Source organism: Mytilus californianus, unplaced genomic scaffold, assembly GCF_021869535.1.
Source record: "Mytilus californianus isolate M0D057914Y unplaced genomic scaffold, xbMytCali1.0.p SCAF_7, whole genome shotgun sequence".
Taxonomy (NCBI): domain Eukaryota; kingdom Metazoa; phylum Mollusca; class Bivalvia; order Mytilida; family Mytilidae; genus Mytilus; species Mytilus californianus.
In genome coordinates this window covers 19789782-19809231 of record NW_026262723.1, presented here as the reverse complement: position 1 = coordinate 19809231, position 19450 = coordinate 19789782, and the positions used below count along the sequence as shown (strand labels likewise).

Genomic DNA, 19450 nt, shown 5'->3' with positions numbered 1-19450 from the left:
AAGGCGCACATCTCAAAATGTGTGAATTCACTGTGCTTAGTTTCAATTAAGAAAGAAAACAGTTGCAGGTACGTATTACACAAACAAGGCACCCTCCTTTCGGACAAATCGACGGGAATACGGAGTGGATCGATTACTGGACCTGCTGTTGTCATGTAAATAAGATTGATTGTATGCAATTGTTTGCGTTATGTGAATTGGGAAATATCTCATGCATATTCAGGACGAATGAATAATTTATGAAATAGTTAGGTGTAAAGTGGGTCGACCGTCTTGAAATTCAGGGGTAACGACTGCCATTTGAAACTGACAAGCATCAGTAGTCTACCGATGCTTAAATCTTGTAATTCTATTTTCAACACAAAATCAAGTGAAAATAACTTAAAAAACCGCAAAACAGAAAAGTAACAACACTGGAAGCTGCAACAGGGTAAACGTCTCCTTCTATGCACGTATCATCCGCCATGCATATACAACCACAGTCAAAATGTCGCAATTAAGAAAAAGGAAACTTTCGATCAATTAAAAAAGAGAGGCGAAAGATACCAAAGGGACATTCACAGTAAATCACACTACTATTTTGGTTTCTTAAAGACAAACCCCTTAATTGTTTATGCGTACGTACAAGCGAAACGGCAATATGCCCTCAACGATTTATGACGTCGCGATTTCCGCGAACTTTTAAAGTTATATGAGTTATTCCCATTGGATCAGATAAAAATAGACCAGTTTAGTAAAAAGAATGGTCCAATATTTATATCTTATTTTCGTATTGATATGCATGTTATATTTGCCACTGGTGGTTAAACACAATTTCATCATAATAGTCATAATCGTATTATTATTGGTGATTGCTATGATTTCATGAATATATTCTTTGATAAATTGTGAAGCTGCGCTATGAATTTCTCCCATGCTATGTAATACAACTGTGTTTCTTACCTATACAGTATATTTATATTTGTTTGCTTTGACAATGAGATCATGGATTCTGTCTGAAATTTATTGGCTGTACAAAATCTTCGGGAAATAATATAAAGATTGTTTGGACGAGGAAAAAATGTACCGCACAAAATATAAAGACAAAATTGAACAGTTAAACAAACAAAAATCTGAAAAGTGTATTGTTAATGAGAGACATTGGTGAAGATTATCCCCACTTAATTACAGGTGGCGCTGTGGTATATCAGGTCCAACAACATCTGTTTGCATGATAATGAAGCCAGCATGCTTTCATTGGCACATGATACACAAATATGTGTATGCTGATACTTAAGTCTTAATTTTAATAAATTCTTTTGTTTCATTTTTAATCTCATTCACTATTTAATATATTAGTGATACAAATGCGTCAAAATTTTGGAAATTGAGATAGTTTTTTGACATATTTACAATTATAAATATTAATGCATGTGTCTTTCTTCGTTAAAAAATGAAATATGGAAGAGTTTTTAGATACATGTATATATATTTATGAATAAATAATAATAATTAGATTTATTTACAAAAGTATTCAAATATATTATGAGTTTTTTATTTGTGTTATTCCTTAAATAAACTTTACAAAATGTAAAACAGGAAAAAAACATACATTATATATATGACAAATTAAAAACCAGCAAAATCTATCTTTAAATGCAAAATTTGATGGGTTGTTCAACAAGATACTTTTTAAAATGTATTATTCTGAAATAAAAATAATATGACAGAAATAAGAATTTAATAAATGACATTGCACATTTTACATCAAAATCAATAGAGGTATATCTGGAATCAATGGGGTAAATACTGGGCAATATACAGCTAAGCAATTGTACAATAGATTTCTAAAATACTTGCGACTGGGGACCAAAATTGAATCATTTCTTGGTCAAATTAAAGAGTCATACCGAAATGAAGCTGCGGAATCGTAACTCTCATGGTCCTTATTATATCTTTTTGAGTTTGCAGACCTCTTTGTCAGCAAATTGTCAAAAAATATCAGAAGGACCTAAATGCTATAGCTCCGCAGCTAACTGAAATGAAAAGAGAAATCATCTACAAAGTTAATGCTTACATAAATAAAGATCTTGTTATTATAGAGTCCCAGTGTAACTGTGCTGCAGGTATATTGGCCCAACAGCTCATTGTAAACAATTTAGCATGTTTGTGCAGTTCTCTTTGACATGACACAGTTTTCCTGTTTAAAGGAGTTGAGTCAGTAAGGAAGCAAGAAACCATCAAATGTGGAATATTTGTGTCAAAGTCACTTCCTTTTCTTGCTGCTTCATCAGCTAGGTGGATTAATGGAAAACAATTTTAGCAATCAAATGCCCATATATGCAACATCCCGAAAACAACTATTAACACCTAAATCTGTTCTTTACTTGTCTGAGGTAAACGGGGAGTTAGTGTTTCACCAAAAACATGATTATTACTTTTAAGTATAATGACAATTGTTTTGCCCTGGAAAACAAACACATGACTTCTTTGTTTACACATTTTAAGATCACAAATTATTACTGTAATACAAGTAATTCGAAGAAATTAAAAATTCATTGCTGATATGAAGTTTTAACTTCTTTTTACTGAAAATATTTAAAACAGGTAGTTTTTGACAAATATCATAAAATCTAAGAATGTTTATTTAATTATTATTTATAAATACGAATTATTGAATATTTCACTTCAATTTTCAATTGTCAAAACTTGAATTTGATTGATGATCACTCATAATTAAATAAAGACCATAGCTAGCTGTCCAATATTTAGTCCAATAATATATGCATTTGCATTATATCATGTATATTGTCGTTATTTAATATTTTTTTGCTGACATTTTCATTTTTTTAATGAAAAGCTCGGGTGGCACATTGAAAGTAGATATAATAAATAATAATTAGCAAAATAAGTGAAAAGAAAATATCAGAGATAAACAGAAATAAAAAATAATTCCCCCATGGTTAAATGTTATACGATCATTCATTCTAGACTATGTGGTTTTCTTTTTTTATTTGTTTCCTTGTTATTGCAATTGTCAATTTCTTTTTTCTTTAAATTCCCATCCCTTAGAAACATATGTTCACCTCTATTAGAACAACCAGGTACACAACAGGTTAAAGGCAATTAGTTAAAAAAAAACTTATTATAATTTGTAAATAAATATAACTACACTAATTTCATATAGGTTATAGATAAGAGATGCTGTGTGTGTTGGACCTGAACTACAGCACTGCCACCAGTGTTATCATTAAAGGGGAATAATTGACCAATGTCTCTCATTGGAAATGAAATTTAATACATACGTATATATGAAACGGGTCTAATATACTTTGAAATGTTCAAGTACATAAAAGGAGATTGAATGTTTATGCCAACAAGTCAGAAACCCAACGACAAAGAAATTAAAAAAAAAATATCAATAGAAGTGAATTACAAAGACTGTGTTTTCTTTCATTCAAACGATTAAGAGGTCAAATGCTTGGTAAATTTCGACGGAAGACGTTCGGCATAGACATTTTAGGTATGAGGTCCAAACTTTTGGATATAAAAAGTAAAATAACAAAAGTACTAAACTCCAAGGAAAATTCAAAACGGAAAGTCTCTTATCAAATCGCAAAATTAAAAGAGCTCAAACACATCAAACGAATGGAAAACAACTGTCATATTACTGACTTGGTACAGACATTTCGTTATGTATAATATGGTGGATTAAACCTGGTTTTATAGTTAACTAAACCTCTCACCATAATTCCAGTATATTGACAACAATGTGAAAACAAAAAAAACGGATATAATAGGAGGAGAAAATCTCAAAAAATAGGGGTACAGCAGTCAACATTGTGTTATAATCTTAATCACAATAAAAACAAACAAATATGTCAACAAATAAAAACAAAATGGCATTTAGACAAAGCATATAAGCGAAAAAGAGAGACAAGAATACAAAAAAATGACCATAGCACAATAACACAATGGCGGGATGTATAAGTACCGAGCCACGCCAAAAAGATATTACCAAAAATGGACTAAATAGTTAAGATTAATAATTTACAAAGACAAATAAAAGAACGCTATGACACGTTATTAAGATGATAAACAACGTCAGTACCTAGAATATTTACTTCAATACCATCATGTATTATTTGTAAAGATTATACGGAATATTTATTAACAATGTCTTGGTATCTTCCGATTAACTTTTTTTTTAGAAAAAGGACGACACGTTCTTTGACATCACCCTAGTTCATCAACTTTCTGCTCAGACACTGGTGACATTTTATAAAGTCTGAGTAGCAGCTGCAAGCTCTTGAATATCGAATGAGTTGGGAAATGTATATCCCGTATGCAGGGGAAAACAAAATCTTGCTCTCGTTTGGTACATTTCGTATAGTTGTATGTTGACAGGAAAAGCAAGCATACATTAGAAATATCATTTCACAAGCCTTTAAATTCTGCACTTTTATTGTAATTAGAATCAAATGTACAACAAAATAACAAATAACATTATTATTATTCAACCGTTTCCCGTGAAAATATCATCAACATTTTATGAAATTTTGCATGCAACTGACACACGAGATACCTCATGTGAATATCGAAAAATGATACATGTATATAACTTTTAGACTTTCCAGTTACAGAAAATCATATATCTGGAAAATAAAAATACATATACATAGAATACACGTAAATATCGCACAGAAATTTTACAATTATGACTCTGAATTATTATTTTTTAAAGTTATATCCAATAATGTTTTTAAAAATTATATGCGATTGCTACTGAAATTTACATCGTATTCTAAACTTAATTGAATCTGCTGCACATCTTGAAAAGAAGAGGTCAAAAGGTCGAAATTAGTTTCAAGTCGAAACTGCATTGTGCATAGGCGTTATAAACTAAGATGTATAAATTCATCAATATATATATCAACACTGTTTTATATTTTTATCACATAAATTTTCTTTTATAGTCTGTTATTAAAATTTTGCATTATTTGAAAATTTATATATATTTTTCTTCCTCTTTCAGAATTTCGAATTCATACCAATTTTTAGCAACTTCTAATAAGGAATGAGGAAGAAACGAAAATAAAGATCATAAATATGTTTACTTCCATTTATAAATGATTAATAATATAAACTTAGTGCATCGATTTTAATTTTCTCGCAAAAAATTTCTTTCAGTAATAGATAATGCATATTTTAAGGCTTTTCTTGAAGTATAGCACACCGAGGGGTGTCAGGATTGGTCAAATGAAAGACCGACCGTAGGGAGGTCTTTCTTTGGGCAATCCAGACACCCCGATGTGTGTTATACGACAAGAAAAACCTTAAAATATGCATTATCTGACTTGTATACCGTCAATAATATTATTTTCTGCAAAGATTTGCATTTTTTGCCCATATTATTTTACCGACCACACGAAAGTGGGATATTCTTTTCTGATGTGTTCAGGTTTTTATACGCCCTACGGCTCATTTATAATGTGTAATAAAACTCACTAATTAAACTAGATATATAAACGTTAGAAATCATTGTCCAGTTTCAATAGAAATATTACTGTAACTGCATGAAGCAAGACACAAATGAATTGTTACGGTTTATGAAAAATACCAGTCACTAATTTGTAAGTAATGTAACAGTATTGTATCAACCTTGTTTATGAAAGAGGGATGCTATGTTTTTTGTTCATTTTCATGACATTTTTATCGTGGAAAAGCAGGTTTTTTTTCAACAATTTTGTAAACGAACAATTCAGAGTAATTGTTTTTTCTCTTTGCCTGGCAATACAAGTTTTTTTTTTAACAAAACTCAAAATCCGAATACATATTATATCTCCTCCCCATTTTAAAGTACGTGGCTGTTATTCTATAGAAAATAAGAATATTGGGTCATTTGATCATTAGATAGAGTAAAAGGTATATAAAGATTTTTAAAAAAATGGCATGAAGCTTAAGGGAGCACGAAATCGTGATACATGTACATGTAACACGAAAAACGAAAATCAAAGTATGATTTCCAATACAATATGAAAAAATTAGATTTTCAAAAATCTACACATAATTTGTTAAATTTGACTTGATTTAAAGTGTTATGAAAATGTTTGCATTATTAAATTCATCTCACATAATGTCCCTTTATTGTAGCGATAAATTAACAAAACTTCACATTATTTGTTTCGGAAGTTAGAATGAACCTCAACGACGATTTTTGGTATTTTAGTTTAATAAACGAGGGAAAAGATTGTTTCTGCTTTAAATCTACGAAATATGGAAAATTAAAAGGTAAACCCTCAATTGGCAGCAACACACGATAGCTATCAAACGAATTAAATGTTCAAGTAAATTAAAGTTTGCATTTTAACCAGGAAAAATAATGACCTTATACAGGTCATTATTTTATGCCTTGAAGCAAATTTCATTAAAACTTGGTATCGTCCGGGTTGATTCTTCAAAAGATTGACCTATCGTTCTGAAAGAAAATAACTCCATGTAGGTATATAAAGTTTAATAATTAATCAAGTCCTTTGAACTTTTTCCCATTTAAAGTTACGGAATAAAATGTCAATTCTTAAACATATTATCAAATCATCTCCCCTTATCAATACGGATTTAATAACATGTCCTTAAAAAAACATATTATTTTTAGCATTGTATAACTAACTGCTAAGATAATAAAGATTTCATTATTATTTCATCATTAATAGCATTACATGTAACTGTGTTAACAATTCCAAGAAGTCAGTGTCGATAGATATAATTACTACACATACACTAAGTATGGTGAAAGCAGACATCTCATTGCGAATATTCACGACTTTGTATAAATCTTTCTGGCAATCATAGCTGATCACAATTATCTTACACCTGTAAATAACATTTGAAGTTAAAAAAGTACTTCTCGTGGAGTGATAAAGATATTATGTCTGATTTTCAACGACACCTTGGCAGTTGTTATCAGTCCTTTTTAATGTATGCTGGCGTTTTCTTTTGTTGTAGTTCAGTGTTTCTGTTGTACTGTTGTTTTCCTCTTATAGTTGATGTATTTCCCTCGGTTTTAGTTTGTTACCCGGATTTATTTTTGTTTAATCAAGTTATGACTATTGAACAGAGATATAATACTGTTGCCTTCATTTTTGTTTTCTTCGCTCTCATATTATACCATCGTTTTTCTCAAAATAACCTTGATTCATTAAAACACACAATTAATCAAGATTCGTTAATATGACAAAATTTGCATGCCAATTCCCAATATGTAACGTACATTATTCCGGACTTATTATAAATTATCTAAACAGATAACTTATAAATAAACTTATATGCACTTTAACGGTACTACAATCTGTCGATACCTTTATTTTGGCAATGCACAAGGTCATATTTTTATCTGACTGTTAATTACGTCTTAACAATAAATAAATTGGATGTTGGATGTATACTAATTGATATTTTAGTCTTAGATACATGATTTTTTTATTAGTTGTCATTGGCTTTGAACTAGCTGTCAGTAACTGCGAATACTCTCAGATATGTACTTAGTGTCATTTTGTTGTTAGGGATAAGGGATGGACAAATAAAGGCAACAATAGTATATCGCTGTTCAATAGTCATAATTCGATTGAGCAAAAACAAATCCGGGTAGCAAACTAAAACCGAGGAAAACTCATCAACAAAAATACCCTGCCACGTCCGGTCTGTGTTTTTGTTAGATTTTTTTTCTGTTTTGTGTCGATCTGATGAGTTAAGCCTTGTTCAACTGATTTTTTAAGTTTGTTCTTATGTTGTGTTCTTACATCACTGTCCCAGGTTATGGAGATGGTTGAGCGCTCATAAACATGTTTAACCCCGCCACATTCTTTTTGTGCCTGTCCCAAGTCAGGAGCCAGTAGTTCAGTGGTTGTCGTTGGTTCATGTCTGTCATATTTGTGTTTCGTAAATTGTTTTGCTATAAATTAGGCCGTTAGTTTTCTCAATTCAATTGTTTCATATTTTCATGTTGGGGCCTTTTATAGCCAACTATACGGTATGGGTTTTTCTCATTGTTGAAGGCCGTACGGTTGCCTATAATTGCTGACATCCACTTTATTTGACCTTTAGTGGATAGTTGTCCTTATTTGCAATCATACCACATCTCCTTATTTTTATATTTATAACTTGTATGAATTAATAATGACTTATATAGCTCCTTACACTTAACTGTCTTGAATGTAATAATCCTATAAACAATAAATGATCTTGTTTCATCAAAATGACATGTTACACATGGAACGCTTCTCACTCAAAAGTTCACTTTGATATTAATTTGTTTAAAACAATGAAAATAGTAAATAATATTCACAATTCAACTTTACATATTTGAATCCTCACAATTCCATCATTACACTTCACGTGTTACAAAAAACTTGTAGGTAACCTCTTTTCAAACTACCCACATTGTCATCTGCACAATCACAATAACCACTAACTTGTGAGCGTTTCAAAAATCTCTGCTTACAATAAAAAAAAAATCTTTTTTTTTTTAATCTTTTTTTTTTTAATCTTCTTTTTTTATTTATTTTTTGAATATATAAAATCACTAGATAGTACTTTTTAAGGGTAAAAGTTATTTCCAAACTGAATTTCCATTACTGAACAAAGGGAAACAATTCAATCTAAAAAAAAAATCAAAATCTTTATCTCTCATGTTACATCGAAATCAAATATTTCGAAGTTTTTATATATTTCAAATACACTTTCGTGATCGTATCTATTAATTTTATATCAATACATATACAATACATATCATCAACTTATTATTTTTGAAGAAAAATCGAAGGACCTCTTTTTGAGAAAAGGCAATTTAAGGTCAAATGATCCAACATTTTATGCAATGATTACGTGCATTCTATACATTTTTACTTATATCTACAGAATATATCATTTTAAGTTACATATATTAATTTTTCGATATTGCTGTGCAGTTCCATATGCTTTGTTTGCTTGCACCATTACCTTGTGAGATCCCCAATTAACGGTACGTTTCTTTCAAAATTGGCGCAATTTGTTCCCCCGCAGTTTAAGATTTGTATTACTTTTCTACAAGATATCTCTTTTTCCAGTACGGTTACCTACGTTTTTTCGCTTATTTTGTTTAATACATAAATATGTATATTTTATCAATTTATCATAGAAAGAATAAAGTCATTTATTTGCAAAACTTGATTGTACATAGCTATATAACCTTTAAAAGGCGGGGAAATATTTATAGCAGCATATCGATATCTTTTTTTCCTTCAGAAGTTGATAATACCAATAATATAATTTCTACCTACAATAAAATTAACAAAATACACATTTGTTGTGAGATTCGGGCTTTAAAAAAAACACAATGGAAATAACTAAACGCGTCTTGATTTCCAAATTGAAAAAGATGGCGTTGTAAATTGAAAACGAGATCGGCGACCATTTTTTGTTGGTTATTTTTTATAGATTTTACTTAGGCTACAGTGAAAATCAAATTCAAAAAAGATACAATTGGTAGAATAGATTAAAAGGATTTGTCTTTAAGGACTATGACATAAAAAAATACCTCCAAAACATGTCACTCATGAGTTGAGCAAAGAAAAATCGTATCAATCAACATTTTCATTATGTGACCATAAAACTTGTGTATAGCTGATTGCAATTGTTCTTCCTCATAACTCTGCTGGGGCCTGTTTATCAGTATAAGCACATCTCTTTTTATTAAGACCATATAAAGAAAACATGAAAGTGAGTAACATAGAAATTGGTGTATGTTAATGCCAAACGATGTAGTAGAAGGTATGTTTCTACTGAGAAATAGGGAAACCGAAATCGTCTCGTTTGTTACAATTCCTTTGTTAATTGCAGGAAAAATATCCAGATAGTAAGATGGTCGTCCTTCAATCTTTCATTTCAAGTTTACTGGGATACATCGGATGCAATGACTGACTGAAATGTGGATTATTGATTAACAATATATCATCAATGTATCTGAACGAGAAATTAAAGTTTTGAAATGCTTTGTATTTTGTTTGTCCTTGTGAAGGTTTTGCTGAATTTTGTTTCATATTACTACACAAAATATCATACCGTAGAGGAATTCAACTTGTACTGATGGTGTCAATCGGCGTAAACAACGTTATCGAACAACCGATTCTTAAGGTGACATAATAACATAAGCATTGTGACGTAGGAGTTATACGGGAACATGCACGAATTTGAAAGTCGTCTATATATCACACTCGTCAAATCTGTTGTAGATCAGAATGTCCAGCATGTTAATGATATCGTGTTCATTGTATTTGTTGTCGGAATCATTGTTGAACTTTACAGAGTAAAATGTTTGGTGATTTACAACAAGAAATTGTATCTACGATTTTTAGATTTAGATTTAGATTTATATTCGAAAAATAGCGATAAGAAAAAATGATACACAGAGAGTGGTCAGTCAGTCAATCAACGACGCACATCTGTATCATATTTTCAACTCTAAAATAAATGAATACATATACATTAGCAAAAAGTTGTCTTGACCTCTTAATTTTCTAAAGAACATACTTTGTATTGCTGTTCAATTTGGGTAATGAGAAAATATTCACAACTTAATAAATTCCAATATGTATGTGTGATGAGTTTATTTACAACAAAATATTACACGTTATGAGAAGCACGACATAAATAGCAGGAACACTTATTTTTTTTGGAACACTTGAGTTTACGACTGTTATTCATTTGATAGATATTACTTAATCAGTCTTTTACTATGTGTTCTTATGAAATATTTGCCACTGGACGTTAAACAACAATCAATCAATCTATGGAATCTTAAATACAAAATATATGGTAATCTTTTTTAAAGTGTAATACTCTTCTTTTTTTTCTCCATTTTGATATAGCCCTTGGATGGTGTAAACGTCCTAAAAAAACGTGTATGGGGTAATGGTGTATGGCATATGGTGCAATGATAGAAGGTGTATGGTGCTATGGTGTATGGTGTAAAGGGAATGGTGTAATTGTGTAACGTGCGATCGGGAATGGTGTGAATGAATGGTGTACGACATTTAAAACTATGCAAAATATTGATAAGAACTGATTTTTAGTTTTATACATTGATTTACAATATTGTGATCAAAATTCGTTTTTTAAAATAAATAAAAAATGTTGTAGTCGCACGCTTTCTTTTAAATTAAATTGCATTATGATGTAATGTGTAAGGTGTATGGTACAAAGGTGTAACGTGTATGGTGTAATGGCACATGGTGTATGGTGTAATGGTGTATGGTGAATGATGTAATGGTGTATGGTGTTAGTGGGAAGTTTACACCATCCAAGGACTGTAATAAACAACCTTGAATGGCTTCTAACTATTCCCTGTAAGAAATATTAATATAGTTTCCTTAAAGGATATGAAAAAAAAATCAAAATATTATTTTTGTTCAATCATTAATGAAAGAGAAATATTGAAATAATAATTCGCCTTTAGCAGCCAATTTGGTTCAATTTTGTCAAAATAAACTAAGAAACGTTGCTGATGAATTATTCACTTGCAAGTGAATAATTCGACCTCATTGAATCCGTATTCATGTGACCTTCAATTTAACCCCTTAGCCGGACATCGACTACGCATACATTCTGCTATTAAAAGAAAACGAATGTCAACATTAAAAGTGAAACAAGGATGAACCATTTGGTTTACTGATTCGATCCACAAAATAATCATTCTTATACAGGTAACAACGATGATAAACATACTTGTTAACCTACAATGTGAAATCAAACAGACGAAGAAAAATCCAATTGCACGTGGTCACTATCTGTTTAAATTGATATTTGTGTTTATATCGGGTTATATGACCGTTGGCAGTCATCGGAGGTCATCTCGATGGTTAATTAGATGACGTCTAGACAAAAATACACACGAAATGTTGATACATGATATCAAGTCCATGCATTGTTAAGTGTTTATTTTAGACTTCTTATTATTTTGATATACGTTTTAGTATGTTATAAATCAAATATGAGAATTTGAGTCAAATCGGTGAACATGAATTTGACTGTTAATGCCCCTTTAACTGCCAGGTGATAAATAAGTGTAAACACATACACTTTGTATGGTGCAGTGATTGTTTACAAAATATGACTTATCAATGGATTTAAATCGAGTTACATATATACCACTCAGCTGGCTTTAAAACCATTGTTAACAGTATAAGTTGGGGTTACATTTGTATCTGATGGTATGCATTTATTTTCATGCAGTTTATAGCTTTGTGAATACTAAAACCTTGTCAAACTGAAAAAAATGACCTACAGATTCCTAACTAATATCTTTTAAATTCCAGCTATTGTTCAATGTAAAGCTAAAAATGTTTTTGTTTATACACAGTTTTGATTTAGAAGAAAACCCGACATGGTTAGAAAATACAATTAATAAAACCATTACAAACTTAATTCCATTTTGATATTCTTATCATAGTTAGAAAATACATAAAATAACACCATTACAAACACAATCCCAATTTAATATTCTTGTACGTGTATATAAATAAAACAAATCTATTTTTTTTTTTAGAAATTTACCTGTGATAATATAAACGTCAGAATAGAACCACAAATACCGACATTACAAGCAAACCTAATATTGAGTCTGTAAATACTGGACCACTTTCGAAATCTTTGAACCAGATGAAGCGAATATGAGTTTCAAGCACGCAGTAACTACATGTATAAAATGGGGTATAAAAACATGAACGTGTACAAAAAATGGTTATGTACTTTATACGTCTTTGAAATACCGTATTATAGGCAATGGCAATGTGACAAATATCCACAAGATACCAATTAACTTTGATGTAAGAAACTATAGGATACCGTACGGTTTTCAATAAAAAAAAAAACGCATAGTTACATATAAAAGACCATCAGATGCCACGATTTTTTATCTGACACACTGTTTACCTAAACATTGAAAAAATCCGGTTAGAATAGGAATTTGATGGTTCGTGTTTGGGGTTATGCTGAAGGCAAAAGGTCAAAATGTCTGTCGTATCTAGCAAATCCTCATTTCTAGTTCTAGATCAATTTTCCCGCTTTGGCAACAGTATCTATAGTCGTCTAAATATGTATGAAAAGTTCTTATTGACGACGAACGTTGAGCAATTAACATCAATCAATTAGATATATATTTGCCAATAATCCACTGGACAGCTTGTTCTAGTTATCAAGTCATGACTGTAAAATTAATCATGTATATAAGTCAAAAATATTTCTTAGTTAGAACTCTGTTTGTGCAGATTTTTTCTAAAGAGCACAAGAGTATGTGCCAATACCATGCACCTCCCACTGTTTTATATTTTTTCATTTTTTGTAAACCCCGAGTTCAAGATTCAAATCCTAATTAGACTTTTTTAACTTCTTTGATTCGAGCGTCACTGATGTGTCTTTTGTAAACGAAACGCGCGATCACGTAAACACAAGTTTAATTCTGGTATATATGATGAGTTTGCTGGTCTATCTTATTGAACGTGTATACTAAGTTTCAAGTTGATGTGATCAGAACTTCATGGTAAACAAGTATAACTAGATACCGAACTCCAAGGTAAATTAAAAAAAAGGATGTTCATAAAAACTGACACAATCGAACGTTAGGACTTTAGCAACCAACGGCACGAATGGAAACAACTGTCATATTCCTGACATGGTGCAGGCATTTTGAGAAGAAAATTGTGGGTTAAACCTTGTTTTATAGCTAGATAAAACTCCAATTTATATGACAGTTGTAAGTAGTTGGTAAACAACCTTAAACGGAACATTTAACCTGACCAGAATAGTGAACCATGAAATTAGAGCTTAGATCTCCTTAGGCATACATTTTAATAAGTTCATGCCATATGAACACGTGTACTAAGTTGAAAGTTTATGTGATAATGACTTTATGGTAAACTAACTTAAATCGAAACTTGAGTTTAACTTAAATTTGAAACTTTATTAGTGAGCCATCAAATCGTAGTCGAACCCAAATTTGACATACATGTTAAATCGTTTACTTCATAATGTGCATGTGTTCTGTGCTTCAAGTTGATCAATCCACAAATTTACGTTGCAGCTAGCTACTTACTTAAACGGAATTTGTAACTCGACATGGGAAGGAAGGATCAATTGTTCTCATGACTGCGATAAAAAGGATACTTATGCAAAGTGAAAAGTAATTAACGGAAAACAGAGTACACCTGCACCTTTTTTCTATGCAAAACATTAAGTTAAAAATAAACAGGTGTTACATACAATTCATAAACGGCCTTATAAACAATTCTATCAGGAAATATTTATATGTCACATCACTTGACAATTCACTTACATGGGTACACAAGTTTTTAATCTATTTGTACTCTTCCTATATCCTTTCCAACATTGTTTGATGACAATCATTTCAAAAGGAAAAACACAGAAAGTAGATATTCAACATGATAAAACCACTATGAAAAAAATAAAACGTGGAGTTAACGTGAGCAAACGTAAGCAAATGACGCAAAACTCGATTGACTTCTTAAATGATAAACAATTTTAAACGGTTCCTACATAAACTCTGTAAAAATAGTATTAAAGTTTCCTTAACTGTAAGATTTCGAAAAAGTGTAGAACACGTACACTTTTGAGAGTGCAGTAATTTTATACAAAATGTGGCTTATCAATGGATTTAAATAGAGTATCATACCATGCAGCAAGTTTTAATTCCATTGTTAAAATTAAAATGTATAAGAGAGGCGAAGGATACCTAAAGAACATTAAATCTCATAATTCGAAAAAGAACTGACAATGCAAAAAACGAAAAGCGACTAAAAGAAATACAACATTATACAAAACACAACATAGAAAACAAAAGACGAGCAACGAAAACAGGGAATGACATCAGGTGCTCCGGAATAGTATACAAATCTAGACCAACATGTGACATTTGTCGTGTTACTCCTTTTAAATACGTTGATAATTTATAAAAAGTGATAAGACATCACGTAATAGCGGATCGCTTATTGACTGTTATCTAACCATAATTCATCACCAAATTTAAACCTTCACACACATTGTAAGATTAAAAAGCAAAAAGCAAACTAGATAATTAGAGTTACATTTTTGTGTGATCGTATGTATTTTTCATGATGCAGTTTTAAGCTTTTGGAGTATTTAGACCTTGTCAAACTGTAAAAAACTATCACAAATATTATAATAACTTTATTATTCATGTCATTTCTTAATGTTAAGCATTTTGTTGCTCTGTTTCGAAACAACAAGCTATTTTAAAGTCTGTAATGAATTGATAGTTTATAAATAAAGGAACATAAAAAGCAGAAAAAAATGAAAGGTCCGTGTCCTTATATTTGAGATATAACTAGTTGAAAATTTAGCTGGAAATGATTCTCTCTAGATTTTTCATACATTGATCATTCATTTGTCATTTGCACCTTTGCTCTTTCAAAAACTATAATAATATAGCGAAGATTTCATAAGATTTTCGAACAAGGCTTTTTAAACTATATATATATAATGAAATAATGGAAAAAAAAGACACAACAAAGAATAGGCAAACATACAAAGTAACAAAGCTAGCATCAAATTTAGTTATAAGTTCAGTGATTGCAGTGATAGATAAATAAAGTTAAAAAAAAAAAATACAAGCACAATTGTAAATATAAACATATGTTAGATAAGGCAACAATATGTCTTACTCATTTCACCATTTTTTTCTTAAAATGTCCTGTACTAAGTCATGGCTATTGTTATCTTATAGTTCGTTTCTGTGTGTGTTGCATTTTAGTGTTTCTGTTGTGTCTTTGTTCTCCTCTTATATGTGTTTCCCTAAGTTTTAGTTTTTAACCCGGATTTGATTTTTCTCAATCGATTTATGAATTTCGAACAGCGGTACACTACTGTTGCCTTTATTCATAACTCTGTTGGAACAGTTTGTTTGTTTAAAGAGCACAAAAGTATATGTTTTTTTGTAAAGTATGAATGTTAGGCCTATTCCTATTTTGGATAAAATTTGACAGAGTTTCTATCATATTGACCGTGTGTAATAAGTTTCAAGTTGATGTGATCACAATTTCATGGTATCAGGAGCCTCTGGCCTTTGTTAGTCTTGTATCATTTTTAATGTTAGTTTCTTGTGTATAATTTGGAGTTTAGTATGACGTCCTTTATCACTGAACTAGTATACATATTTGTTTAGGGGCCAGCTGAAGGACGCCTCCGGGTGCGGGAGTTTCTCGCTGCATTGAAGACCCATTGGTGGCCTTCGGCTGTTGTCTGCTCTATGGTTGGGTTGTTGTCTTTTTGACACATTCCCCATTTCCATTCTCAATTTTATTAAAAAATAACTCCAAAGTAAATTCAAAATGGATTTTATCAACCAACGGAACTAATGGAAAACAATTGTCACACTCCTGACTTGGTAAAGGTGTTTTCCGAAGACAACTGTGGATTTAACCTGGTGTTATAGCTAGTTAAACCTCCCATGGTATGAAAGTTGTTTACAGTTGGTAACCCTGATTAGTAAAATGAATCGTGAAATCAAAGCTAAAAGCTCATTCTACATTCTACTAAGTGTATGCCATATAAACGCGTGTACTTAGTTTTCAGTCGAAATGACATTGACTTCATTGTAGACTAACTCAAATCAAAACTTTAATTTATAATTTAACCAAAACGTTATTCGGATGAGTGAACCATCAGATTTGTTCGAAACTAAATTTGGCGCACACTTAAATACTTTTGCTTCATAATGAACATGTATGTTATGTTTCAAAAGAGGGACGAAAGATACCAGAGGGACAGTCAAACTCATAGATCGAAAACAAACTGACAACGCCATGGCCAAAAAAAAAGGCAAACTGACAAATAATAGTACAGATGACACAACATAGAAAACCAAAGACTAAGCAACACAAACCCCACCAAAAACTGGGGGTGATCTCAGGTGCTCCGGAAGGGTAAGCAGATCCTGCTCCACATGTGGCACCCGTCGTCTTGCTTATGTTATTACAAATCCGGTAAATAGTCTAATTCGGTAAGTCACATTCGTGAAAAGGGAGGGTATTGTAGTTACTACATAAGGAACATATCCGATATCATCTGTGAAACGGTTATCACATAACGGTTAACCAACTCGTGATGGCGTCCGTAAAATTTACGAAGGGATGACTTCAACTTCACCATTTGGAACTCTTGGTTTAATAGCTTCCTTGTGAGCAGCAATCCTCTATCAAGGAAATCATGATAGGAAACACAAGCCCGGGAATATCGTATCAATTGGGAGATATATACTCCGTATGCAGGCGCTGCTGCGATATTGCTACATAGAAATAGAAAGTTCACAATTTGGAAGCTGAAATCATCTCTTTTGTCGTAAAGTTAATCAATCTACAACTTCAAGTTGCAGTCTCTAACTTAAACAGCATTGGTACGGGAAGGACCGATAGATTGATACAACGACAAAAACATAGAATACTCCATACACTTAATCGAATACAGGGCATACATAGTTATTAAACATACAACCAAAAAATAAGCGATGAATAGATAATTTTATTTCACAATAATTTTGTAACTTTTACATTGACATGATCAAGAAGAAATTATTAGTTAACAGCTTTCCAATAATGTACACTACTTAAAATTAATATTCGTTATCATATACACATGAACACAGCCTTTAATGGCTTTCTTCCAAACAGAAAATAGGTAGGTGCTAATGTTCAGATTTTAATAGACATATTTATTTGAGATAGACAGTGTGTTCAGAGATATAGTTGTTGATACGGCGTATGTCGTTCAAGGGATGAGGGGAATCCATCCACTCTAACTTTCTAGAATTAAATAAAGTTTAACTGTGTGTTATACTTCAAGTTCTGCCTTTAATAAAGTACTAGTGGGTTAAACATGTTGAATATGTTGAATGTCACCCTAACTTTTGCAATCGATTGAGTTCTACAGAATTCATATAATATTTAAATAAAAGAAATATTGGTTTTCTCCTTATCAATTCTGAAAGGTTTTTAAGGTTTTCAAAGGTACCTCACATTTATACGAAATCACGATACCATCATGGCAAAAATACACTGAAGTCAAAAGTTAAATGTTAATTACAAGCTAATATTGGTGGTCATTTTTTTCATTACTCAATTGCTGTGTTGAATATTTGGCTGATAATCAAGTCACTAAATTATCCAAGTTATGAAAAAAGGAAAAGATGGTTAGATATAGCTTATTTGATTTGAACATCGGTAAACTATCGTTGGCTATAAATATAAGTTTGTGTTACAATAACTTTTTAAATACTATGAAATAACTACTACACCTGATGCACATTTGGATAAATTATGTATCTTCTGTGATGATAATGGCCAAAACATTATATTTTCAAAAACATAATACAAACGTTTTAGAGCTGATAAAACCAAAAAGGATCAAAATTAAAGCCAAAGTCAACTGTTAAATATTTGTCTTTCGTTATATAATGATCCTTTCATTATTTTGCCAATAAAAATGCCTTCTTAAAAGGAATTGTTATATTTGCTCATAATTTTGCCGTCTTCGACAGCATATTCCCGGACTAACTTTGTCCACAAAAGAAAGAAACCGTTCCACAAACGGCGGTATAAAAGCAGATAGTTCAAAAAATGAAATGAAACATTTAAAACGATAGAATATTAAAATTGGCACAAATAAATGTCTAAGTGTCATCATTGTTGTGTATCCATAATATTGGCCTGCATAATAATGTTTATCAAAATCCTCAGTAGCAAGGAACGTGTCGTATATCCAAAGTCCAAAATTAACTATGGACAGGAATAAAAAAGTACCTGATATCGACATTGCATATCGACGGTCATCTATTATTTTATAATCTTTCATCTGCAGGATTAGAACAGTTTGTACAAAGGTAGTTATAAAATGCAAAACATTACTTACTGCAAAACTTTTATTTCCCGATATGCTAACTGATGCAGCAAAATTTAGTCCAAAATAAATTTCTGATCCAAAAGCACTGAATAAAATCAAATAATGACTTAATTTAAGAGGTGTTTCATATGTTTTTGAGTAATATGTACCTTTCACTGCAAGAAGGTGAAAACATTTAATCAACACTGTATACATTATTAACTTGACGATTCCAAATGCGCATGCCTGAAAAAAGTAGAAATTGTTATTGATATTTCTATTTTTAAAAAGCAATATTTTGAGTAAAATATAAGGAAAAATAAAAGCCATAGATGATAAAAAGATACACAATATTTTATGTTTTATGTTATGAGTTAATGACGTTATATCTTGATAGTTTTTGTTATCAAGACTTTCGGAGAATACTTCTTTAAGTACAAGTATGCATAGAAGAGCATTTTCAATGACTGTGGGTTCAAGGTACAATTTTGTAGAATGGTAGACTAATGATGCAGCTGTTTGGTTTGAA

General features: G+C 31.1%; 1 protein-coding gene across 1 annotated transcript in view; it reads right to left on the bottom strand.

The window, feature by feature from the left end:
* Positions 1–19139: 19139 nt before the first annotated feature.
* LOC127708277 (uncharacterized) overlaps positions 19140–19450 on the bottom strand; it is a 33759-nt gene continuing 33448 nt past the window's right edge. Inside the window, exon 4 of the mRNA XM_052213121.1 lies at positions 19140–19167. Within this exon, the coding sequence (XP_052069081.1) occupies positions 19140–19167 (28 nt within the window). The remainder of the gene's footprint in view (positions 19168–19450) is intronic.